General features: G+C 41.7%; 2 protein-coding genes across 17 annotated transcripts in view; one reads left to right on the top strand and one right to left on the bottom strand.

Annotated features, from left to right (window-relative positions):
* The window catches only part of PIGL (phosphatidylinositol glycan anchor biosynthesis class L), a 55989-nt gene extending 50040 nt beyond the window's left edge, over positions 1 to 5949 (bottom strand). For 7 of the 11 annotated variants that reach the window (XR_014936491.1, XR_014936490.1, XR_014936487.1 and 4 more), the window contains exons 1-2: positions 4698 to 5305; positions 15 to 114 (exon numbers count right to left, since the gene is read on the bottom strand). Coding sequence is in view for 2 of the 11 variants with exons in the window: in XM_085522099.1 (XP_085378225.1) it covers positions 15 to 114; positions 4698 to 4929 (332 nt within the window). In the remaining 9 variants the exon portion in view is untranslated. Of the gene's footprint in view, positions 1 to 14; positions 115 to 1637; positions 1777 to 4697 lie in introns of those variants that run through there. The other 4 variants (XM_015880431.3, XM_015880432.3, XM_085522094.1 and 1 more) reach the window with 4 other exon arrangements.
* Positions 5950 to 6211: 262 nt separating this feature from the next.
* The window catches only part of NCOR1 (nuclear receptor corepressor 1), a 55655-nt gene continuing 34904 nt past the window's right edge, over positions 6212 to 26962 (top strand). For all 6 annotated transcript variants that reach the window (XR_014936457.1, XR_014936458.1, XM_015880409.3 and 3 more), the window contains exons 1-7: positions 6212 to 6339; positions 18220 to 18397; positions 20179 to 20321; positions 21980 to 22175; positions 23271 to 23453; positions 24230 to 24343; positions 26806 to 26862. Coding sequence is in view for 4 of the 6 variants with exons in the window: in XM_015880409.3 (XP_015735895.2) it covers positions 18290 to 18397; positions 20179 to 20321; positions 21980 to 22175; positions 23271 to 23453; positions 24230 to 24343; positions 26806 to 26862 (801 nt within the window). In the remaining 2 variants the exon portion in view is untranslated. The remainder of the gene's footprint in view (positions 6340 to 18219; positions 18398 to 20178; positions 20322 to 21979; positions 22176 to 23270; positions 23454 to 24229; positions 24344 to 26805; positions 26863 to 26962) is intronic.

Consider the following 26962-nt stretch of genomic DNA (forward strand, 5'->3'; position numbering starts at 1 on the left):
TAAAATCTAGTTACCTGTGATCAATGACTGTTACACTGGATGCAGGAACCCCCAGAAGACAACAACTTTGTTCCAGTTCTTTCTTACGAATCTCTCCTTGACTGTAATAGTTTCCTGCAAATAACAGCAATGCTGTTTAGTTTAGCATGGAGAAAAAAAGACATTTATTGCTCAAAGAGACATTTAGAAGCAGTTGCCCAAGCAGGCTGTTCCAGAACTGCTGTCTGGAAGATCTCCCATGTCTTGAGCAGAAGCATGACTTTGACTACTACTAAAAGGAAGATAATGGGCTGCTTGGACAACTGGTCTGATTAGATGTTGCCCTTTCTGATGCCTTTTCCAATCAAGCTCACACCAACATTTTAGCTCTTCCTTTGTTGTTGTTTGGGCTTTCTGTTTTGGGTTTGTTTTTTTCTCTTTTTTGTGAATTCGAAAGGCTAACTCTGCTTTGGGGGTGGGGGGGTGGTTAGGAGCTTTCTAAGGGCATCAACATGGACACGCTTTTTTACAAATTATCTGAATGCAAGTCACCAACATACTACAAAACAACTGTGCAAGATCTTTTCATAAACACAGAAGAAACAGCCTTTCCAGTGAGGTGACTAGAAACTGTTATCACCGGCAAATTTCCAGGTTGTCTCCATGAAAGAGGTTAGTGGGACCTTCATCCACTTTAAAGAGAAGTATTCAAAACAAATCAGTCATAATTAACCTCCTCAGAAAGGGCCAAAGAACTCCTTCACTATTAGGCATGGTACCATGGGCTCTCTCCTGCGCTCTTAACAGCACAGGCCCACAGAGTCAGGCTGAGCAGCAAGGCCAAAGTCCTCAGAAAAAACTGCTGGGACAACACTTGGAAAGCTTGTCCTGAGATGTATTCTTTAAGTGGTTAAAGTTTATAGTATACTCTGGACCACTTCAAATGAACAGTAGGCACCACGTAACACTAAGACACTGCAACAGAACAGAGATGAAATTAAGAGGATTTTAGGGAATGAAGAATTCCAACATAAAAATCTGTTTTTGTGATGGTTTCTCAGACATCTGCATCATTCATAGAGGAAATTCCAGCAGAAGCTACAATTGCAAAGAACTTACAGAACCAAAAAAGGCAGAGTCCTACATACAAGGTATTTTGGAAAAGTTAAAATGTGATCGATGTTTGGAGCCCAACAGCCAGTAGGGAAACACTTAAAGCACTGTCTCCTCCTCTGAAATCTTTTCTTCTCATCTTGTCCTCACATTACAATTTATTTTTTATTTTCTTCCCCCTCAGAATCAGTCATGCAAAGTCTATGCCAGCACTGCAATGGTCCCTTTCAGTATGCTACCCTATGCAGGACAATGTTTGCAGCCCAACTTTAACTTTGAAGCAACAAGATGATAAAACTTAGCTGTGTATTAACATTTGATTCCAGTCTGCAGTCAGCTGTCTTGAATTACACTAGAATTTTTTTGTATTGTTTTGGGGATGACTCATCTAAATCTAGCATTTCTCTAAAGAAATGTTGCAATCTGAGCACTCACTGGAAGCTTTGTACAGTTTTCAAAGAGGTGAACAACAGCCAGAAGAAAAAACAACTCCTCTTCTTGCAAGCTGTGAGTGAATGATTTTATAAGACTGTGACAATCATTACCTGTGGGTTTGCTGAGAAACACATCAGCTTGGCAGTCTGCAGCCTGGATCAAAAGTTCCAGCTTCAGAAGAAGAAATTTAACTGTGTGCCTTCCTCAGATGGACTACATGAGTACTTCATTTTAGATCGATTTCTTGCTTGGGAATTAACCATACTAGTGTTTTAATGTAAGATAAGTTATGCCGCAACACAGCACAGTAACTGATTGCAGGTGATGTTTGATCCAAGTGGTGCCATTATTCTCAAAATACCCAACTTCTACTGAACTCAGAGGAACAGATCCACTTTCCCCAGCCTGAGAAACGTGTCTGGACACTAGGAATATATAAATGCTAACAAGAAAAAACGGGCAGCTATTGAAAGCAAAACCAGCTGAATAGCAAATGCTGCTGGAACTCATCCATTGAGCACTCACAATAGAGAGTCAGCTACTACAGGGAACAAAACACATTTATATGGAGTTATTAATTCAAAGACTACTCAGTATGGAGAAGGCTGTTGTTTTTGGTTTTTTTTTTCCCTTATGGTGCTGTAATTCTGATTCATTTCTGTGGCATTTTGACTGATATGTGAGAACTGCAAATACAACAGTTCCTACGTCATTTTGTTTCAGTCTCACAGTTTGCAGAGTCTTTGATCAACTCATCTGCCACCATCAATCAAACAAACAATGAGGATAAACCACCTGAATCACCAAAAGGCCATTAAGAGGCAGAGAGAAAACCATTAGTTCAGTGAATGCATTTTCCTATATGGGTTGCTAGATCCATTACAAAGATGTGCAAGACATGCAACAGGAGACAGTCTCAAGCGCATTTAATGTATCATGGCATTGAAGCAAGACTACTGTAAAAATAATAAAAAAGAGAATCTGAACTAAATAAAAAAGAAACACAACTCCTCTTTGGAAAGTTCACTACTGGCAGCACTATTTTAAACCTGACAACTGAAATGGCAGACCTGCATGTCAGTAATCTCAGCACAGCTGTGAAAATGCCAAGTGGGATCAACAGACGTTTGTCCCTCAGGAAAGACAATTGAAAGCTCTGCACTAAATCTTTAATGGGGAGCATGAAGCGATCATTAAAATCAATGTACGGTTAGACTTCAACAATGGCTTAATCCCTGTCTTCTCACCTAGATTGCCTGTTATGACAGAAAGGTGTGAGAACAAAGAATACAAAAGTTGGCAGTGAACAAGCTGAAGATTTCAACATTACAGCAGTCCCTTTTCCCAAATACAAGCAGCTGTGAGTGTGAGATGTACATCTTTTTAGCCTGAAATACTCCTCTGAACAAACATTAAAACACTAAGTTTTCACCATAGGCTCATTAATTCAGGTACAGCCATATGTATGGCCTGATAAATCAGTTAACACGAGGCTGCTTCCTACATCCAAAATAACTGAAAAAAGTAATGATAATGAAATACAAAACTGCAGTGTTTCATCAAACACAACAGTACAGCCTTGAATTCACAGGAAGAATAACTGATTAGGCTGTGCATTAAAAAAAATAAATTATCTCAAGCTTTAGTAGATAATAAGAGAAACACAAGATAGGAGTGTAGTATGCTGTGAAAATTCCTTGTGAGATTTCTCCTATGAGAGTCTTTCATTTGATTCAGGCCCAGAAAGGCCTCAGTTCTTGGTTACTGTGCTTCAAAAACAGATGTGAATCAAATGGAAGAGAGTCCAAAGGAGTGCAAAGAGTATGATCAGAAGTTTAGAGAATATTACTATGGTAAAGACTGAAAGAAATTGTGCAGCTTAGTCTGGTCTAGTCTTTAAGCTGACTGGTGGGCAGCACAGCCTCTGCTTATCTTCAGAGCTATTTTTCCAACATTTTTAGGTGTGTTACTGCAAATATAACATGATATCAAAACTGGATCATCCAAAGCAAGTTCTCTAAAAGACCAGAGAATTACAAAATGCAAAAACTTTAGCAACGAGTGCTTTTATGCAGCTTAATGACATTTCCATGCAGTTTCCAAGTATCTCAGTGCTGCAGCGTGAGAATTGACTGTGAAACCACGTGCATGGTTCAGATACAGAAGATTTAACTACAGCTAACAAAACTGTCACAAGCAGCACTTTGGCTGAAGACCCACACGTGAGGCCACCCTCAGGCACAGACAGGACACCCCAACAGTAACACATCTATTATGGTTGAACTAGATGATCTTCTAGGTCTTTTCCAACCTTGATAATTCTGTGATCTAAAAATGTTGGTTGCAAAACAGTCTAATCATGGAAAAATAGCTCTGAAGATAACCTGAGGTTGTGCTGCCCATCAGCCAGCTCGAAAGCAACATCAACAATGTCTCTATTTGTTAGAGATAATTGGTTTGTGCTTCGGTTCCTCCAGGGAGGTTGCAGAGTCTGTGTGCTCTGCTTCAGTGCTGCATTAGCTTCCCAACCCCCCCACACACACACAGAGTCTCAGCGATGCCCACAGTCACTGCAGAAACCCAAAGCGCTGTGAGGATCATAGAATCACAGAATGACCCGGGTTGGAAGGGACCATGTAGTTCCAACCCCCTGCCTGGCAGGGCCACCAAACATACACCTTTACTAGATCAGGTTGCCCAGGGCCCCGTCCAACCTGGTCTTGAACACCTCCAAGGACGGGGCATCCACAACCTCCCTGTGCAGCCTGTTCCAGGGCCTCACCACTCTCCTAGTGAAGAACTTCCCCCTGACATCCAACCTAAATCTTCCCTCTTTTAACTTAAAACCATTTCCCCGTGTCCTGCTATTATCAGCCCTTTCCAAGAGTTTACTCCCCTCCTGGTTATAGGTTCCCTTCAGGTATTGAAAGGCTGCAATGAGGTCACCCCACAACCTTCTCTTCTCCAGGCTGAACAAACCCAACTCCCTCAGCCCGTCCTCATAGTGGAGGTGCTCCAGCCCCCTGATCATCTTCCTGTCCCTCCTTCCTTCGTGGCTCAGCACGGCAATGACATCACGCGTGGCACCGCGGTGACGTCACACCGTCACACCACGATGAGGCCGCACCAACCACGCGCTGATACGTCACTCTCACCGTGTCCCCGCTCACCTGCGGAGCAGCACAGCACCGCGAGGCGGCCGCCCGCCTTGCCCAGGCGGAGCAACGTGGGGGCGAAGAACATCACTTCGTCATCGGGGTGCGCCGTCACCAGCAGAGCTCTGACGTCATCATCCCGCGACAGTCCCGAGGCGGAACGGCTCCGCAGGCGGCGAGCGGCGGAACGCAGTACGGCCAACAGCAACAGCACGGCCAGGCCCAAACACCACGGCACCGCTGCCATAGCCACAGCGTACAGCACCGAGAGCTGCTCCAACGGGAAACGGGGACGGCAAGCGCGAAGGTTCCGGCCTACCAAAGGTTGCGGCCTATCAAAGGTTCAGGCCTATCAAAGGTTGCGGCCTACTAAAGGTTCCGGCCTATCAAAGGTTCCGGTCTACCAAAGGTTCCGGCCTACTAAAGGTTCCGGCCTATCAAAGGTTCCGCCCTACCGGGGGTTCCTCACTTCCCCCCTTTCATTCCCCGCCTCGGGGCGGGGCCATTCGACCACGGAAACGTGCGGCCGTGCTGGAGCTCAACTCGGGAGGGGGCTGGGGGTGAGCTGGGAGCGATCCGGTTAACGAGAAATGGGACGATAAGAAATAAAGTGAGCTCTGGCAGCCCTACCTGTGCGGGGCTGTGGGAAGCGAGAGATCTGGAGAGCGGGGAGAGAGAAGCGACTGTAGAGGCAGGTTGTGCTGCTGTGCTGAGCGCTGCGGAATAAGAATAAAAGCGTCTGGATGCGGCTCAGGGTGAAGTCAAGTGCTGGAGGTGTTACAGAGCCAAAGGAGACAGGGAATAAATAGGGGCAGGCAATGAGATAACAGTGGCTGGGGAGCTGTGCTGCTCGGCCGTCCTCGGCTTAAAGAGTCAAACTGGGAGAGCAAATGAGAGGAATTGAGCAGCTGGAGAACAAACAGCTCATAAAACACAGGCGGCTCCTTCACGGGCTTCACTTGGATACCTGGAAGGGAGCTGCGGGCTGTAAGTGGGGTTACAAACAGCCCGGAGCTGTGTTGATGTAGCAGTTAACGGAGCGGAGCTCAGCTGTGCTGCCAATAAAACGCGAGTTTAACGAGGGAAAGTCTCTTTGCCACATTGAGAGCACCCGCGTTGTGACTCCGGCTGGAAGCTGTGCAACATGAGCACGTTTCCTCAATGGGACGCCTTAAATGTTGGCTGACGGTGCGTGCTCCCATTATAGAGCCGATAAAGGGATGGAGCTGCGATCAGTAACACGGCTGTACATGGCGACCGCCCCCCCCCCCCCTTGTAGAGCCCCTCAGCGGGGAGGGGGGAGGGAGCCGTACTCCGCCGCACCGGCCAGCGGGTCCTGGAAGGAACATAGCAACCCTCCTTCTTACTCTAGGGCCCGCCCTCATTTTCTAGCGAGCCGACAGCTCCAGTGCAACGCTACGTTGGCCTCACGTTGAGAAAAAGGGGGCGAGTCCTCGCGATCGGTAGATATCTCCGAAACACCGCTCTGCCGTTTGTTTGGTAGCTGCCAGGACCTGGCGAGAGGAGGCGGAGTCCTCCGAGCCGGGGGAGGGGAGGCAAGATGGCGGTAGCGGTGGAGCTGAGGCGGAGGTGAGACGCCGCGACCGCCCAACCCCGCTGGAACCCGAGGCCGCGCCGCCCCAGCGCAGCGCTGTCGGTAAGGGAACGGGGCCTGGCGGGGCGGCGAGGAGAGGACCGGGGAGCAGCGGGGCTTTGGAGCCTCCACTGTGAAGAGGAGGAGGAGGAGGAGGAAGAGGAGGGGGAAGGGGAAGAGGCGGGGGCCACGGCCATCCTCCCTCCTCCTTCCTTCGTCGGGCAGAGCCCCGAGGGGAGGGCGCTGGAGACGGGGGGGTCCTGAGGGAGCGGCCGGGTGGGGGATGGGGGGCGGTGGATGGGGAGGGGGGGGCGGCTTCGGTGCTGCTTTGGGGCTGGGGGTGTGTGGGGCTGCGGGAGGGGGGAACTTGGGGGTGAAGTGCACAGCGATGGGGCGGGGGCTGCCGTGATCCTGCTGCGGGGAGAAGCGCTATATGAAAAAAAAAACAACAAAAAACCAAAAAAAAACAACACCCAACCACAATAATAATTAAAGCAAAAGGGCCGTTCTTTAGAATCTCTTGGAAGTCGGTCTTCTGGAACGTGGGGCAGGAGTGAGTTCGTTCCTGAGGAGTTCCCGAGGATGCTCTGCTCGCGCTGTGGCTGTCAGTGGGCAGCTGCTGTGCTGGGTTACCCCATTAGGACCTGTCAGTAGCCTCTACATCCCACAGCCCCCATCATCTCAGGGCTACCGGAGAGCACTGGGGAAGTGGCCTTTTCTAGAGTCATTCTGCCTCAGTGGTAGAGAACGTTGTGCTTGTTGATCTCTCTGTGTCTAAAAGAACGGTCAGTGTCTGGTTGGACGAGGTTCCAGATGGACCATGGGTTGTTAGGCAGGTTCAAGTAAGTAAGTTGTGAGTCTGAGCCATCTTGTTGTCCAAAATGGGCTTTTTCATGTGTCAGTTATATGGTCTATAAATATATTTGTAATGTAATAATAATAAAGATAACGCTGCAATGAGAAGGATGTCTAGCTTTGAGTTTTGTGGCACTATTTTTGTATTATTCAGTATCTTTGTGTATAGTAATACACTTAGATACTGCTCGAGCTCAGGTATGGCTTTTCATTTGATGCTTGATTTAAGAGGAAAATGGTTCTATTGTGAATATTATTGCGGTGTATAAGAAGGCCCTGGGTACAGCTGAGGTGTCCAAACAAGTGGAAACTCAGCGTTGTGTCACTGCACGTAGGGACCGTGCAGATCTGTTGAAATTCTGCACTGGAGTTTTACTCTGCAGGATGTCGTTCGTGATTAACTAAAGAGCCTTGACATTTGGAAAGGGAGTATGTAATCTTTGAAGTGGATTTCTAACCAGCTAAAATCTAGTGTCTCATGTTGGGGGATGAAAGACCTTCATTCTCAAAAGTTCAGAGGAAACAAGCCAACTGCAGTGACCCTTTTTGCAATAGCATGGTTAATTTTTGTCTTGACATTGCTTTTCTCTGTGATAGAATATGGGCTGCTTAGGAAACAAAATTCTGTTGTGCTTTGTATGCAGTTTGATTTGTCTGTTTGTAATACGCTCTTTGATGTTGGTCACTGTGATATGGGAGAGGGTGGCACTTTGAAATCTTTCTAAATGCCATTTGTTAGTGTATGTGTATGGAGAGGATACTGCAAGTGTTTGCTTCCTCAAGTGCTAGTTCTCTCTAGCTTTTTAGGTACGAACTAACTAAAACTAACTCTTCCAGTTTGGATTAAATGTATAAAGTATATTCATTATCCTACGTTATGCTGCTGATTTACTCCAAATACATTTTAGTCTCATAATCACTCTTTTCAGTTGCTCTTTCTGGGTGTTTCTCATTGTGAGGAGCCTCAAAAACGGAGGTAAAAGCAGTGACAGATGTAAATGCTTCCTTTCAGTTTCCTCCCTCTGGTGCCCTTGTGGTTGTGTTGCTGCATCCTCTAAGCTATCTGATTTCTCAGTTACAGCATGAGTGAGAGATGCTTACAGGGAGGGGAAGCCGACTGCTTCAACTACTGTTAAATGTCTGAAAGTAACAGGACAATATTGTGTATCAGAGAAAAGTATTCATTTTCTCTACAATTATATTTTTAATATTGATATTTAATTTGTTCAAAGCTGTCAGCCAAAGTTTTGCTGAAATCCTTATTGTTTTTTTCCTTGTGCTTTCCTACAAAATGGTTTCAGTGAAGGTTTACTTGTATGGCCACAAATACTATTTGAAATTCTTGCATGTGTAGTCACTTAAGTTTAAGATATTAACAGTTGTTTAAGTTGGAACAGATCTTTGCCTCACGCAGGTGCTGTGCAACACAGTACAATCCTGAGAACAGGCTCCTAACCAGACAGCGGTTTCATAATGCAAACAAACGTTTCCTGGATGCAGGCTTGAACTCTTCGTGTCATTTATGTTCTTCAGTCGAATCTGAATCAGTGTTTTAGATGGCGAGCAATTAGCAACCTGCTACCTGCTCTCTGTACTATAAATGTTTGAAGGAAAAATTCTGACCTGCCTAGAATGCTGGCTGTAAATATTTACTTTGGACTACTTCTAAAATTATGGAAATATCCAGGAACGTGCTGAATTTATCTTCAGTTTTAGTTTCTCCTTCAACGAGTCTCCATCGAATGATGATGCTTTGTGATGCTTCCTCCCTCTTCCGTGCTAGATCAGCCTTTGTCTGCTGTCTGATATGTGTTGTCCACAGTCTGGGCCTACAAGGGCTTAAGTTGGTGTGCACACGGAAAGCTCAAACTTACCTTGGAGCTATGTTTCCTCCCAGTATCCTGAGAGAGATTTCTGTGTCCTTGAATAGCTTCACATCTAAACCGCTCATGTAGCGCTGCCACTCCCCGACTGATTTGATAGGCAGTTTTGTTTCAGGCTTCAGGAGGATGTTGGTCTGTGTGGTTTTGAAGTCAATGACTTCACCTGCTTATGATTTCAAAGGCTATTGCAAAATTAAGTCGCTGTGTTGGTACAGAGGAAGGTAAGCCGTTCTGAAAAACCCTCTTGTTTGTAATTCTCAGCACTAAGAAACCTGGGCAATTAAGTTTTTGTGCAGACATTATCTGGGCAGACTGTTGACCAGGACTTAGAAATTGTGTGTGTAAACTGACCCAGGGTAAACCTGAAAATAAAACTGCATTCACAAAGTCAGCGAGGGGAACATGACCCATAAATGAGAAAAGACGAGATAAATTATAAAATATGCTTAAACTAATAGAATGTCTCTTTAATTCTTCCTCTCGTGCCATGTATTTAGTTGTGCCTTACGGGGAAAGTACGTGCGGTTAATTCTGTTTGTAGCCCTTGTGCAGTCGGGCATATCTGTCCTGGCTGTGGGGCATGGGCTGCGTGTGGCATCCCTGGGCAGTGCTCTCCTGCATGAATTCATGTGCGTTCAGATTGTGAGGAGGATGTCCTACAAATGTGGATGTAAATCATGTTTTCATACAGAGAATCCATTAGGAAATGCACTTGCCCCTTTCTTCTCATGAACCTATTTTTTCATCTCTGTCACTATTGGAAAATTAAGCCCAAAAGATAAAGTTGATTAGAAGTTCAAGTGCTGTTCAGCAAACCAGAGTGTATTATTACAGTTCAGCTGGAGTCTTCACCTACATTTTTCTGCTCTTCATGCTGTTTAAAATGCTTTGTTGACACAGGAGGGGTGTCAGGAGGGTGGGAGCTCCCCCATACACTCTACCTTTCTCCGAGTGTTATTATCAATACCTTTCTTGATAGAAGCAGCCGCTTACCTCTGGCTGTTATTTCTGTAGGTGCTGATATTTCACCATGGATTCAAAGAGTCTTGTACCCATCTGGAACCCTCCCCCTAAAACAGAGGTGGTTCTACCATTTGTAATACAAGATCCCTTCCATTCTTTGCCATTTTCTGTGACCTAGAGGCTGTTCTATGAGCTTCAGCAAGGACTGTATTTTTATCTGTCATATTCTCTGTGTAGTAGAACATCTCAAACTTCATTGTAAATGTCAATAAATCACAATTACACATAAATAAATCACAAATTTGGTTTCCAGAGGGCCATCTTACTTATCCTATGGAGGATCTAAATAGACCTAGACATTATTGTGTACAGTAAAAGGAGATTATTTTAACCTTACTGTCCTTTTAGTTCACATTGAGAGCAATTTTTGTATGAACCCAGCTGACTGAGGAGGGAGTTGAACCCTTTAGATAGAAGGATTGGTTTCTCTTTCAATACATCATATTTTGTGAGCTGTGGGTTTAGTTAGTATGGATTAGTCAGGTTGTAGTTCCTATTCCAAACCAAAGCTCTTCTGGAAAGCTGCTGCTCCTGATACACTTTTGATGAATGATCTGCATGAAGAGGCTGGAAATGAAAAGTTGTGGCCACAATTTCTTGCATGCGAAGTGATGTAAAGAGCAGTTTTAGCTGCAGCAGACCTAACAGTGAAGGAACAAATTAATGTGCAGCAGCTGTTTTTGTGGCACCTATGCTTTCAGTCCCAGATGAAGAAGCAAAAATTGCCATCTTGCAATAATACTTTATGCACAGTGTATGGTAGCCATGAAATTTGAGATAATCTTAATTGTAAGTGAAATGGGAGGAATTGGATGCATTGAAGTAAACTTCAGTGACTGTTCAGCACAGTCTCCTGAGTGAGGATGACTTGCTGAGGAAGGTGTGGTGGTGCTTAGCACTGCTGTGGGCGTAGAATCTCTTGAACCTCTTGCATTCTACAAACTGATTCACTGGAGGATGCTCGGGGTGGTTTCTGTTTCATATTACAGCTTTGTGGGTTAAGTTTGAATGATGTTTCATAATCAGTCAAATTACCGTGTGACAGAGATGGGATCTTTCAGAAGGGGGTTTCGGAGCTGCTGCAGTCATCTTAGGAGAGGGAAAATATGCTATTTTAAGCAGGCAACTCTGGAGGTTTGGTTTCTGGTCTTTGGCTCATGGCATTTTCTTGTGGTGTTCACTAAGTGCCTCATATTTGCTGTTTTGGGACAACCAGGAATCAGCCTCTGGTGGTTCTGAGAAAACCAAAATATGCTTTAAATGTCTTCAGGAGAAAAGCAGGCAGTTTATATTCTGAAGATACATTTTTGAAACCGGGACACCTAATGAGATTTGTAACCTTCCTTGGTTTAATTTGTTTCTCAACAGTTCTTTTAGTGAAGGAACATGCAAGTCCCTCGCTTTCATTTTGTGAATGAAGACTTCCTTCTTTCTTGGTGTCCCTTTGACCTTCCTTGGCAGAAGAGAGCTGGATTTGTTCCTCCAGAACTGAGAAGTGTGATTCCTAGACATAACTCAGAAGGGAGAAGTTCTCATCTCAGCAAGCGAGAAATTAGAGAATGAATCCGATCCACTTGTATGTTAGATTTGAAGCAACTTGTGAGCAGACTCAGAACCAAAGTGCTTTTCTTTAAAACCTACGTGCTCTGCACCGTTTTAATGCTTACTTTTTTGTGGGGCAGTGGGTAGCTAATTAGAAGCTTCCTAAAATGTTAATGCAGCCTTAGTTTGTCCTGTTCTGATCCCCCGTATAATAGCCAAGTCGTGCATAGCCTGGGCCTTGGTATCACTTATTAGCAACTTTTCTTTAGGCTCATAAATTACAGAAGAGAGATTAAAATAGAATTTCCTGGAAAAGAGTAGCTTGTCAGCTGAATTTGATCAACCCCATTTAGAAGAGCACTAATTCTATTTGTATTTGTAGCTACGAACAGGGGAAACTGATTTTTAAAGATGAATTATCAAAATGTGATCTTGAGATTTGGTGACATAGTTTGGTTGCAAATCGCATGAGCAATTAAGTAAGATTTACTCATCTTTTGGTATGGCAACAGAAATCCCTTTGAAGTACTCGTCTATAACATATTCAATATTTAATCTTCCAAAAGCTATTACTTAAAGTACTTTGAGGGGTTGGAAGACTCTTAATGGAAAACCTTCTTCTATTAACACTTGAGGTGTAAAATTCTGTCTTCATTTTTGCTCTACCTTGATGCAGATGGAAAAGTCACACTAATAGAGAGTGAATGTGACATCTTGAATTGGCCACTGTAATGCTCCTTGACTTCTGTCACTTCCTTAATTGGCTGAATTAAAGTATCCTGTGCTTCCATAGCCTAAAGAATATAAGTCAGACACTGTGTGGTGCAATGAGTTAATGCCTCGGACCTTCAGAAATAAGGCAATAACATATGCAAGTAGAAATTTCAGGGTACGAGGAAAGGTCCCATTCAGATGTTTGGGCTTCTCTCTGCATTTTATTTCTTCTTTTTCCCCAGATATCCCCACTGCAGCATTTATGGCTCGATTCACAACATTAGGAATTAATGGAGAGAATGCTATTTAGAGCTGCTAGTAAAACGAAGCCCTACAGATGTTTTTTCTTTAAAAATGTGTTTCTAGTAGGGATAGAAATAGCAATTTTTTTACGTCAAGAGTCTTATGGAAAGAGGGAGTGCAACTATGCGAGATTAGTCTCAAGAATTTATAGTATATTCAAAACTTCTTTAGAGAAGAAAAAAAGCATTTGCTCATGAAGAATTGCCATGAATGTTTGGCAGTTAATTGTTTTCAACCTAAAGAAAACATTTGTTGTTTCTGTTCACTCGCTGTAACAGTGTGTGCTCATATGCTTTGTCAGAGTGTTCTGCAACATAAAGCAGAATGGAAGGAGATTTTTAAAGGGTGGAAGAGGCCTCAAGCTTTGAGGACGCTTTGGATAAATCCCTTTTAACCACCACTGGAATAACCACCATTGAAACATTCTCTTCACTCTTCATTTTCTTGCTGGATTAAATTTGACTAGATAACCCTGAATGAGTTCTGTGTTACATCGTAGACCCCCTGCCCCAGGCAGAGCCTTCCTTGTTTTGCCCCAGCTTTGTTACATCAGAGCACACTTTAATGAGGCTGCAGATTTTTCTTTAAACAACTTGATAGAAGCTTTCTGTGGCTGGAATCTCACCCCTTGTGTTCGCTATCACGCTTAGGTTGCTCAAAAACAAGATGAGAAAAATTCCCCAAAGAATGTGAAATTTAATTAGCAAATGTTGGTTAAGTAACTCAAGATGGCACAGAAATGATTCTGAATGCAGGAGTGTCAGCTTGTTTTGTATGTCTGAAGAAAAATTGAGTCTAGCCTAGAGGACCGGAGAGCAGACCTTCCATAGCAAGGAGATGGCTGCCCTTCTCCTGCCCTCTTGACCTTCCCTCTTGTTGCCCTAAACATCTGTCTGGCCACGTGTTGAATGGTTTGAATTGGGGAACTGGCCTGCTAAAAATAGTGACGGTTTTTAACCATGTTTTTCCAAGTGAAGAACTACTTTTCTCTGGGGCACTGCCACCTTTTTGTCCACTTCAAATGCCACGAATCCACAAGCCAAGGCCTGGGGATGTGAGTCTGATTTCTGATTCAGTCATTGACTATTTCGTGGGTGCTCTTTGATGATGCCTTGACCTTTCAGTGACTCATTTTCCCATGCGGGTGCTGAGGCTACTACATAGTTCTGCTTCTTTCTGAAGCATTTCCAGGCCTGCAGATCTAGAGGTACTGTTCAAATTAGTGTGGCCTCTCAGAACCGACTCTGAAATTACACTGTGACTCTTGCTCTTCTAATCACAGAATCACAGAATGACCCGGGTTGGAAGGGACCTCAAGGATCATGTAGTTCCAACCCCCTGCCTGACAGGGCCACCAAACATACACATTTACTAAACCAGGTTGCCCAGGGCCCCGTCCAACCTGGCCTTGAACACCTCCAAGGACGGGGCATCCACAACCTCCCTGGGCAGCCTGTTCCAGGGCCCAACCACTCTCCTAATAAAGAACTTCCCCCTGACATCCAACCTAAATCTTCCCTCCTTCAACTTCGATAATAACTTGGGTAATATTCAGGATTGTTTATGACTTACTCAATATTTTATGCATAGGACAAATGTAAGTGCGAGGCAAAGTTTCAGTAAGAGCTGGATGAATAAATATGTTGTCATACCTTTGGATATGAACAATGTTAAATTATTCCTTGCTTGAAAAACTTGAATTATCACACTTCCTGGGTGTACCCTCAGTTCCCAAAGGTGTCACTGCTTTTTCTCAGCTAGGTATCTTTAGATTTAACAGTATCTTTTTGGTCTCTTTATGCTGACTTCCTCTGTATTTTTTCAATTTATTTTATATATTAGCTATTTGATACTACTGCGTTTCCCCTTCTCTTGGACGTTCAGTCTGAGATTGTCACTCATGGGCTGGGATGCAAGAAGAATGGACTGGGTTATGAAGTAGAAAACAAGAAATATGTATTTCTTTCCCTTCTGACCGTCAGTGAGACGGACAGTTGGCCAGCATGGATGGCGGCTGTGTGGAAGTTTTCATGACCTGGCTTTATCGTTGTCAGACATTTAAGGCACAATTCCAAGGTCTACAGTGATTCTTATGAATGTTTTTATGAGCAAGTTCTGAGATTTGCAGAAGAACATGAGAGGAAGGTATGAAAGTACTAAGTGAAAACACATAATTTTGCTGTCATTGACTGAGCAGATTTGGAATTTGATTTCCAAGGATGCTAAAAATGAAGGCGAGCAGCTTCTGGTCCAGCATGGAAGAAGGAAATGGTGGAAGGATCTGAGGGGCAGATGTACGTGATAACAGTGGGCTTTACAGGAGAGTTCTGATTGGTTTTGTATAGACTGAGATGTGACTTGTCATGAGTAAAGAGAAAATAGAGCAGTGAGGGAAGCGTGGATGGGACTGTTTGTGGTCTGTATACATGGTTATAATTTGATGCAAAACAAGATTGTATTTAAATCTAGTTTGAATGTGGGGGACTTGGAGAAGTTAGAGCAGAAGGCTGGCATTGCCCTCACTGACCAGAATATGGGCTGTTGAGGAATAATCTGTGCTCTGGACACATGTAAGCAAGCACTGAAGAGGGAGGCAGGTGGGCGGCTGTAGAGTGGTCTGCAGAGAAATAATAGCTGAGCTCACGTATGTGCATCCACGATTGCAGGCTTAAGGTAATAAAACAGGGAGGGAGGTGCACAATGTTGGTGGTAATTCCATGGGCAAATGCCAGCAAGCTCCCATGGCCCAATATGACAGAATGTAAACGTGCTTATACTAAGATAAGCAAATAAAGTGGGGTCTGCAGGGCATGTAAAGAGGTCAGATGAGGAGAGTGTGCAGGCACACAAATGTTTTTAATGGGAATGGGAGGTGTAGAGAGGCAGGAATGTTGTACTTGAGTGTCTCTTTATGTATTGTGTTACAATGTCATTTTTGTCCTGAATGAAATGAAGTCCTATGCAGAATCCTCATCCTTTGGTTCCCTCTGCACCTTTCCAGCATCACTATGTAACCACACATTTTCCTCTGCTGATCCTGCCCTTATCTCTTCCTCCAGTGATGGAGTGAGGGCGGGTGGTGCACCCCCACTGCTGAAAGCTTCTGCTTTTCTTTTGTCTTTCTTCACTTCCACCTCCCACTGACCTCAATTCCAAGCTGTATTGCTGTTTTTATTGCCTTCTGCTGTTGGCAGATTTTGTTTCACACTTTCTTTTTTTTTTTTGAGTTGTTGCTACAAAAGTGCTCATAGGCCCAGTTCTCAACTGGAAGGCCATTAGACTGCATATTTTCGTATCTCTTGATCTACAAGTTTTTATGTAGTATGTGTGGGGTATTTTTTGTGTTGCTAGGTTGATGAAGGGTGCTCACACTTTTGTGCTGTGTCCCCATGCTGCCCCTGGAGCAACAGTTAGGACTTCTCATTGCTCTTGAATGAGTAAATTACTCTACTTCTCCTCCCGTCCTGGGTGAAATATACTTGTTAGATAAGCAAAGGGGTCTTGGGTGTCTTTACCACTCATGGTTATTCCCAGTGGATAACTATATGGTTTACTAGCTATAGGCAGGTGGGAAGATATCAGGACTGACAATTATAACACGAACCTAACAACTTGTACACTGAAGTTCTTATGAATGGAGAAATAGCCTTTACAGTATCATACAAAGTGAGCCTGAATTGAACTTTCAGCACCTGAATTAATGATCAACCTGCTGGTTTGCCAGAATGTAGAGAAAATAAGATGTGACATGACAGAGATGAACTAGAGAGGACCTTGAATCACACAGAACTTGGCCAATGTTCATGCATTATTTTCAGGTGGCTGTTCCCCTGGTCCCTGTCTGCTTTTCCACATTCTTTGGATCTGCCCGTGGCCAGCATGCCAGGGAATGGAATAGAGAATGGTTTTTGTTGCTCTCCCAGAACACAGCAAGCATTTTTGGCACCCTGTGCTCCAGAGTGGACATCCTGCAAATTGAGAAGGTTTTGAAGCAAGCTGAGAAGGAACCAAGCAGACTAAGATTGTTCAATGTGGAAAAGATATGACTAAAGGGATATGAAAGAATTCTGCAGAATCCCATGTGTGGTGGGGAAAAAGAAATAGAAATTAGATGTTTGGTCTGTTCCAATGCCAAAAGCGCAGATACCAAATGAAGGTTGCAGGTCCAAAGCAAACAAAAGCTGGTGGTTTCTCATGCAAGATGTCACTGAGCTGGAGAAGTGCAAAGAGTGATTGTGCATGCCTAGAACTTGTACTGCTTTAGCAAACAGCTGCATGAACCAGTGGAAGAGAAAGCTGTTAAGGACTAGTAGACAGAAAGGCTTGAACTCCGGTGGTTTCTTTGATGAAGAGGTGGGAAAAGAAAGTAATCAGGGTAGTAGTGACCAAATATGTTAGATAAACTTGAAAATCTGTTTGTGTAGCTTTGCTGTGTCAGATCTTTTCCTGAGCCAATTTTGTCTATTGACTGTTAATGGAAAACACAGTTCAGAAGTACAACTTTATGTTGGTGTTTGTGAAAAGTTGCAGTTGAACGCGCTTAAAAGTGAAGCCATCTAGGCAGGGAACAGCATTACTTTGTTTGAAAGTCTGCGTGTTTGCTGGGCTCCAGACCAGAGGCTGCTACAGGTCTGATAGAATTCTGTATTTACTACTTAAGGTTCCAAGGATCAGCTCTTCTGTGCTGTCAGGAAGAAACAGCTTATGCTTTAAAAAAAAGAAATCCTGTAATTCTCCTGCATAGTGAAGTGCTCAAAGCACTGATGGGCAGCTTTCGTGTTTGGTTGCTGTATTCTGATCTTCAGTGGATGGTTTGGGCAGATAAAGCTATATGCTGCTTTATGGACGCTTGAACTTTGGTAGTGGCCTTCCTTTTTCCCTAGTGTTTTCATCTTCCTCCTGTCAGTACATTCCACTGTTGATTTGCAGCTAATTTGCAGTAGAGGAAAATTTGTCATTGAATGTCTACTAAACAGGATTGTTTCAAGGCTCCATAGTATATTCAGTTGCTGGCATCCCGTATGGGGCACACTATGCATGCTGTGAACTGAATGAGCTTTCTTTTCCTCTGTGACTGCTTTTTTTTTTTCTTTTCTGAGTACTACTTCTGTCAAGCCACTCTTAGGTAGTAATAATATTTTATGGCTTGACTAATGCATTGTGGTTTAATGAACTGTAGGCAGCACTGAGTCAAGCAGCCCTAAGTCTACCTGAAAGTAGGAAAGAGTTCATAGAATCCAAAAACTGTAGTAGAAATGAAAGTGAACTTCATAATGAGCTAAAGAAACTTACTATATATTGTGGGTTCCATCTATGGACTACTATAACACCTATTTAAGTGACCTACTTTTCTTTAAAATCCTATTAATTCAATTGGTAGCTGGTAAAACGATGTATTCTGACAGTATAATCCTCAAATCTTTGTGTAGACAGTGCTGACATACCTGTTTGTGAGCCCATTTAAGACCCGTTAACATGTTTCAGACTAGAGTAACCTATTAAATAAATACATCAGGAAAAAGCTTTTACTGGTAATGGTTGTTTTGCTTAGGTGACTATGGCTGTAATGTATTGTGGGTACATCTGGTACTTCAGTGCTTATCAGTGATCTTTTTTCCTTTAGGCGGTTTCCTAGAAACATGATTGCTTGCTGGTCTTGATCTCACAGCTTTGTGAAGACTTCTTCTCTGATAATGTCAAGTTCAGGCTACCCTCCTAACCAAGGAGCATTCAGCACAGAACAGAGTCGTTACCCTACCCACTCTGTCCAGTACACCTTCCCTAGCACCCGACACCAGCAGGTAAGGAGCCACAAGGGTTACAATTTTAGCAAGAAGAAATTCAGGTGTTTGTTGTGCCAAATGGGGCTTCTTTTTACCCCTATCATATGAATTCTTCACATCCGAAAACCAAGCAGTTGCTGACCAGTACGCCCAGGTAAAGCTGACTGAAGAAGTCTGTGCACCCATGTTGTTTGTAGCCTTGAAATTTGGCTCTTATATCCAGGCTGACAGACCACCTTGTTCAAGTCGATTCCTCCTTGAATGAGGGTCTGACTATGGTATAACTTCTGGAAAGTATAATCTGTAGTAATTAGGTACTGTGATTCCTTCTGAAGTATTAACTTGAAAGGATATAATTACCTGTTGGTTTATGCCTTGCTGCAATACAGTAGATGAAATTGCTGAAATCCTTGGCTTCAGATTTGGCTCTTTATAGTTTACATTTGGCCTGTTCCCCCTCTGCTCCCTTCCAGCTGTTTTTATGCAGACTAAAATTAAGAATTCTCCATAAAATTATGAAGGTACCCTAAATAAAACCCTGGCCAGTATTTTGGCCTGACAGCATTTCCTGCACTATTTAACATTTATGAAACTACTAAAACTAACAAAACACTTTGTAAAGAATTGGCCTGTCTTAAAATACCTTGTCTTTTTTAATGTTGAGAAATCAGAAGTGAAATAATTTTGAAGTGGCAAATGAAGTGTATTTCCTGCTGAGGAGAACTGCTGCTCGTGTTATTTAGGCATATAAATGTCTTCCCTGCCTCTCTCCATTTATTTATTTGTATATATTTCATTGGAAATCTGAATTTTGTAGTTCTGTATCTTTGCCATGGAGAATTAATATTAAATTCCTGTTCTTATCATTGGTTTCTCCTGGCTTGAATAAATTCACTGTGGATTGTTTTCATAAACTTTTGGTTTAGCTTTGCTTCAGTTCAGTAATGTTTAGTCATTGTACTAAATTTGGCCAATGCAAGTGTTGCTGAGTCCATATGCATTGATGGGAGTAATTTTCCAAGAATCTGCAAATAACTTGTCTCCAGTCACTGTGTGTTTAATATGAATGAAGGGTTCTGGGTGTCACAGATCTCTGGATGGACTCTTGGGGCATTGGCAAGTGCTGAATTTATATGGGAAATTTCCTCTTAGGCTCAGGAGTGTTCCGAGAGGGCAAAAGTAAACCTGTACATAAGGATCATTGGGTTAGATTTACTCTAAGCTGATCTTGTGCTTGACAGAAATCAATATTCAAGCTGGAGAATGTGAATCTAAAACGTACCAATTTGTTTTACCCCAAATTATTTCTGCATCTGCAATAGTGCTTCCAGCCAGCTGTGTTCTGCTTGCCAGAATTGGGGGAATGGATTTCTAAGGATCTCTGACTTGCTCATTTCTTCTGAGCATGTGCTCTGTCATTGTGGGCTCTCTGTGGCGTTGTACACTGGAGGATTGCCTGTTGCCTCTAGAACAGCTCAGGTTTCCCTTATTTAAATGAAATTCTCCTCCTGCTACAGATAATTTGGATCTGTTTTGCTCTGCTCTTGTGTTTAGAAAAGGAAATTCAAAATCTGAAGCTTTTTTGTTTTCTCCTCCTTTCTTTTCAAAGAATGTGTTCATTTAAAGTTCAGCACCACCTTTTATATATTGAACTTATTGAGCTTCAGTAAGGCTTTGCTGATCTGGTCTTGGTCTGTTTTTAAAGTATGGAGAAATGATCATTCCATAACATCAAACACTTCTAATCCTGTCTTTTGTGCCGTTTGCATTCATTAACTTGTGAAGTATGTTTCCTTTAGGAGTTTGCAGTTCCTGATTATCGTTCGTCTCACCTGGAAGTCAGTCAGGCAACCCAACTCTTGCAGCAGCAGCAGCAACAGCAGCAGCAGCAGCTTCGGCGCCGGCCTTCTTTGCTTTCGGAATTTCACCCAGGCTCTGACAGGTGAGGATTCTCTTTTTGATGTGTGTGGAGAGGAATCTTCTGTGTCTCTGTGAAGTGAGTTGTAACTTCTGAATAGAAACATCTCGAGTTTTCCAATTTTGCCTGAGCACATGATCTTAGTTATCAGTGCTCCGCTGCTGAGCAGTTATGGTCTCCTGAGTTTGAGTGTTGTAGGTCTGCCTGGTTTTCATCTGCTGTGTAATTCCTTAGTTCCTTTGCTTTAATTACATTTGCTTCACAGACAGGAAGTAACAATCTGCTGCACTCTGCCTGCAGAAAGCTCCTAGGATACAGCTGCATATTGCAAGCTTCTAAAGCTTCGGGCCAAAAGTATGCAAAATATCATCTTTGGATAATTTGATTTCACAAAGTCAGAGTAACAAATGCAAGAATCATTAACAGTGTGAATATGACTAGTTGTATTTCCTAGATTACAGTGGGAATAAATTCTTAGGTTTGCATATTCAACAGATGGCACTTGTGTTCCTGGGTAAGAAATAAACAATGGAGCTAATTGGGTATTTGAGTTACAGGAATCATAGAACACCAAATTGTGGCACAAAAATGGGACTAAAGTATGCTGCTTTTGGCATGAGACTTGACAGCTTCTTATCATTTGTGTTAAATGATAAGAACGTGTCTGGTGTAACATTCCTGTGTCTGTGTAAATGCATGCAAATGATCTGAGTCTGGTAGGTTAACTGAGGACAGATACGGTGAACAGCTACAGTGAATCACATATTGTCATTTAGCGTCAGATTGCCAATATCCTCTCAGTAAAATAGGTTACTTTACAATCAATATTGATGAATGTTCAATCATTAATTTTATATAGAGCTGATAGACTCCAAAAAGAGAAAAAAAAAGGTTTTGGCATGTATCAGATCAAAGTGAGATGAATTGGGCTGTAGTAAATCAGCAGGATTATGTATGTGTTTAAGGGTGAAGCTACTGCATGATCTGTGTATGTCGATTCTTCAGTGTATTAGTATGCTGGTGTACAAAGTCTAAGCAGGTTTTATTGATTGTAGCAACCTTCTTTCCTGGTATTTTAGTACATGTATCTGCTAGGAGTAGTTTCACGTGCTGTGTCAGTTTTAGCAGTTTATTTTAGTTATATCATAGAAACCTAGATTCATAGAATGGCTTGGATTGGAGGGAACCTTAAAGATCCCTAGTTCCATCTGCATTTGAATAGTATTTGACTGTAGATCAAATTCCACATAGGCTCCTGGTTCATTTCAAGCATTCTGTGTATGTTTAAAATGATTTGATTGCAAAAATGAAATAAAGGAGCTGTTGTAGCCATCTGTGCTCATAGAATGTAGTGCTATCTTTATCTCATGGATTTTTTATGTTTATAATTTGAATCAAGGCTTTGATTTGAACAATATCATTGTAGCAGCAGTTTCTTTAAGTGGTTGCAATGATAGGAATGCATTTAAACAGCATCTTTTAAGATTCAGCTCTTTTTCAATGGATTTTTAACTATTACATTTTTGAAGACTGCATTTAAAAACATTTTTCTGCTTTACTGTTCAGAAAGAGTTCTGCTAAATTGCCTTTCCTGTACATTTGGTAAGGATTGAGGAACAAAAAACACATTTCTTGCATAAAAATATGTATTTTAATAGTGTACAATCTTTTCTGTGTGCTAGGCCTCAGGAAAGGAGAACTGGATATGAACAGCAGTTTCATCCAGGTCCATCTCAGACAGATCATGATTCACTGGAATCTAAGCGACCGCGTCTTGAACAAGTTTCTGATTCCCATTTTCAACGTGTCAGTGCTGCTACTGTCTTGCCTTTAGTACATCCTCTGCAGGAAGGGTTGAGATCTGCAGATATTAAGAAGGTAAAGGCATTTTCTCTCATAATACCGAAAGTATAAATTCTGCATTATGGTGAGCTCAAGTTTCTAAGCTCCTATCATTAAAGAAAACATTTAGCACGTGGATTCTGATTTTAAAGTAGAATACTTGTCTTGCATTGTCTTCACCATTCCTGTTATCAAGTAAGTAAAGCTATCTGGGAATTAAAGTAAAATGATGATAGCACATTATCTCTTAGTAACTTGCTGGGCTGCATAGCAAAGATAAGATCAGATGGGGCTGGAGAAACCAAACTAAGGCATACAGTGTTAACATGCATTTATGTTACTGAATTTTTATCCAGATACTACATGTAGAAATCTACTGCCTCAGTTGAGAAATATGTCCCAGTGTTATTTTGAGAAATGGCATTCAGGAACAGTCTTTTGGTTAGATTGGCTTGAGTGAGTGATGCATTTACTGAGCTATCATTTACCAGCTAAGCAGTTGCAGAGCGTGATTCCTGAGGATATGAACAAAATCAAGGTGCAATAGTGCAGACATATTTCTGTGTGTTCCATGTTCTAATGTTGTTTGGAAACACATGGGGAAAAACAGTGATGAAAAAGCAAAGCCAAATGAATAGTGACCTGTCCTTTCAAAGCATCTCCCCAAGGGAACGCACATAACTCCAGATGTACTCTTATCTCATCACATTTATGTTCAAGTGTATTTTCATCAGTATATGTGCAGAGTGCTGAGGGTTGTCTCTCAAGTAACCCTACCTTTCAAAATAGAAGTTACTATTTATATTTAAGAGGATATGTTTTTAAAAGGGAAATGTTTTGATCTGATTTTCGTTTTGTGAGGAAAAATAATAAACATCATGCTTCCATATTAAAAGATAGATTTTGAAATTGTAGTGACATAAATGGGCTGTCAGTTAATTCTAAGATAATTAGAGCACTGATAATCTGAAATCTTAAACTTTATCTCTGTTGAAGAGCTACCTAAGCTATAAATAACTGGAAATTCTTGTTTAATTCATGCATGCTAGTTTAGTTACCGAGCACTCATTTGCATGTTATTAATATGACTGATTTTGCTCAATTCTGCCCCGCCTCCTGTCCCAATGAAAGGACCCAGGATTTGGAGGAAAGCATGAGGGACCATCTTCTCCAATTTCTGGCCAACCGTGTGGGGAGGACCAGAATGCTTCACCTTCAAAGCTGTCAAAGGAAGAATTGATACAGAGCATGGACCGCGTGGATCGTGAAATTGCGAAGGTTGAACAGCAAATCCTTAAACTGAAGAAAAAGCAAGTAAGCACAGCAGGCACTACTGTTGTTATCTGTTAGTGCAAAGTATGTGGGAAAACTTCTCTAGTGTTAGTGATGATTTTTTTTGGTTATGTGAACCAAATTAGCAGATTAAAAAGGGAAGGTTGTGTATACAAATTACCTGGAATATTTAAATAGGCTGGATGTATGTAATGCAATTTTAAACATGTGAAAATAAGAGAAAGCCATGTAGGAATACCAAAAGCAGATGACTGTATTTTAAACTCTTGTTAGATGTCAAGTGAAATAAGGGCACTGTGACTGTAATTTCAGCTTTAAGGAATGACTACTGGTTAAGGGGATGGCTATCATCTTTCTTATTTCATGGCCTGTGCAAGTGGAGAATCTCTTATATACCTTTCTATAAAGCATGAAAATAGTAATAATGACCCCTAGAAATTTTTCTGTCTTGTAGATAATGGGAAGATGGGTTTGATGCAAATGTTCTCTGAAGCTTGTTCTTGTTTAAAGTTAAATACTGATAAAATACAATGCTGCAGTGGCTTTACGTGTCAAGCTGAAACAAGTCTGATTCAATGGAGGCGAATCTTGTAAACAGTTAATTCAGTTTACTGATAGCTCAGAGTAGTCTTGTTACCATCCCTATGGACATTAAAACCATTTCATTCATAGTCAGTTAAAAAGAGGAATAACAGACAGTGCAAACTGTTGATCAGATGCATATTTTATCTCTGGTGACTAATTACTGTAAGGGTAACATGGTGCGGATGGCTGATTTTCTTTCTTTGGTTTCTTAGCAACAACTCGAAGAAGAAGCTGCTAAACCACCAGAGCCAGAGAGGCCTGTCTCCCCTCCTCCAGTGGAACAGAAGCACCGCAGTATTGTCCAAATTATTTATGATGAAAATCGGGTAAGCATGTTATTCAGTTGACTGAGTGTAGTTGTGAGTCTTAACAAGTTTCCTGGAAGTCATTAATCCACAACTGTGGGGCGGTTTTTACTATTTCTATTTTATAGATTTTTGTCTTCACCCTCCTTTTATATTATTTACTTATTTAATTTTAAAAACTTGCACAAAATCTTTGTTCTTGATGGTGAGATCCTTATCCTATCTTATAAATAGTCTACTGAAAATACATTGATGGCTATCATCTCTAACCCTATGTGTTGTATGTGTATATGTACATCTGTGTATATTTTTATGTGAATGTGTATGTGTGCCCATGTGTATGTGTGGGTATATATATATATGTGTGTGTGTATGTATATATGGTATATATGTGTGTATATATATATACATATATGTGGGTATGTATATATATATATACATATATAAATGCTGTAGGAATTTGTTTTGAATTCCTTTCTACTCACTGAATACTAATGAGTTTGGATGAAGACCCATCATTTAAATTAGCTGAAGGAAATAAAAACCTGCATGGTGTTCTAAGATTCTTTGCTTTCTTTTTAAACTCTGTTTTCTTATACTTAGATTTGGGATAAATGAGCAAATATCAAGAAGTATCTAGGTGAATTCTGAGCTTGTTTTGCATAATGGATGAATAAAGCATAGGAGCTCAGTAGTGTCAGCAGTGATAGCAAAGTGCTTCCTCATGGTAGTTTGGGGCTGGGGAGTTGATTTTAAAAGTAATAAGTGTTCTGAGGTTTTATGAGACTGGTAGACATTTGTTTAATGTTTAATTACCTAATTCTATTTTGTAGTGCAGAGGAATAAGTAGCTTCTCACAGTAGAGTATTTTTGACAATCTGAGATGGTGGAACACCAAACACACAGCGCAATACTAGATCATACGTAGCAGTACTGTGCCCTAGGTGTTCCTCTTCTTCCTTTCCCCTAGTCTGTCTCTGAACTTTGTTGTGTTTACTTAATACAGGAGGACATATATTATGTTACACAGACTGATATAACCAACATACAGCAATCACTTAAGTACTGATTATGAAACAGTTCTGCTGTTTTAAGTCTCTTTCACACTAATGTAATTAAAAAGCATTAAATACATATAATCACCTTAGAAAAACTTTCTTAAAGTGAGTTTTGTCATGCCTAGCTGGCAGAACTAGGTCATGTTTGAAGAAGCCTCAGTGGGCTGCATAAGTTCTTCCTTTGCTAGCTGTGGTTGCTGGTGGCTTCAGAGAATTTTGAAGTTACTGTTGCTGTCCCGTGTTGTGTATATGTCAGTAGGTGGAAGGAAATCCATTTATCTGAGTGGAGTAGTGTTAGTGTGTTCATGTGCCAGCTGCTTCTGTCCTTGTAGCCCTCCATGTAGTAACATCTGTAGCAGGGGAAGTACCAGGCTTGATGCAATTATGTGTCCACTTTGCACTTGGTTTAAGCCCTTGTTATCAAGAATTGCTCTTACTGTACAATGACAATGTCATTGAGACTTAATACGGACATAGTGTGTCAGTACTCACTATATTATTTTAAATGGTCATTAAAGAAGTATTAGGCCGTTCCTGTACACAATACTTGATTGGTGTCTTCTGCAGTCGTACTAGGAGGACAGTTTCCTTGGCAGCTTTCATCTTAAAAGAATGCAGTATGGGATAATTACTTCTAATATTCAACTACAGTTGGCTAAAATTTGATTGGTGTAGTAGGGCTGGAGTTCATTTTTAAATGCTTTTCAAACCAAACAAACCATTCTAGCGGGGTTATGCTGTAATATTGCCATATGCAATTATTGTGTTCAGCTGTGAGTTCCAAAGAACATCTCAAGATTTAAATTACATGTGATGTTAGAACTTCGCAGAACTCTTTCTAATAATAACTACTTTGTGGATTAGTTATCCTATATTTTTCTTTGCAGGCATCTGCTTTTAGGGCTAGTGCATATAACCATTAGTGGGAAAGAAGCAAATGTGAATTAGTCTGCTGGGTCTTTTCTGACAGCCTTGTCTTCTGACAAAGGGCTTTGGGAAACTGTACTGGCTTGAAATGAATTTCTGAAAGCAAACTGTGTTATCCAGTGCTGCCTCCTTTAGGGCTGGAGTTACTTTGGAGTCCTTGCTTACCTTAAGAGAAAGAAGATCTTTGGTGTAGTACTTGTATGTGCATGCACATGTTAATTAACAATCGCAGACTTTGCAATTGAAGAATTTTTGTCCTTAATTCAGAAGTATACTCTATTTTTCTGAACACCTTCCAATGCTTTTGAGTTGTGAGAGCACAGCAGCACAGTTCAGGTAGAGGCTTCATGTTTCACTGAGGCAGCATTGCAGGAGTAGATGAAAGAGGATGTAATGTCCTGAGATGGGTCTAGCAGCTGGACTGAGTGAAAGTTCAGAGATACTTTTCACACATGAACAACAGAGACCATATTAAAAATAAATAAATCTTGTTTACAGAAAAAAGCAGAAGAAGCTCACAAGATTTTTGAAGGTCTTGGTCCCAAAGTTGAACTGGTAAGTGGTTTGTTTTTGTTCTGTTTACTGTGTTGCCAGTGTAGCTTTCACATCTGTAATTCTGCTGTGGTAAATATGTTGTTTTGTGTTTGTGTATAAA

Source organism: Coturnix japonica, chromosome 22, assembly GCF_054131305.1.
Source record: "Coturnix japonica strain WE chromosome 22, WE-NBRP24, whole genome shotgun sequence".
In the NCBI taxonomy this organism is placed as follows: Eukaryota; Metazoa; Chordata; class Aves; order Galliformes; family Phasianidae; genus Coturnix; species Coturnix japonica.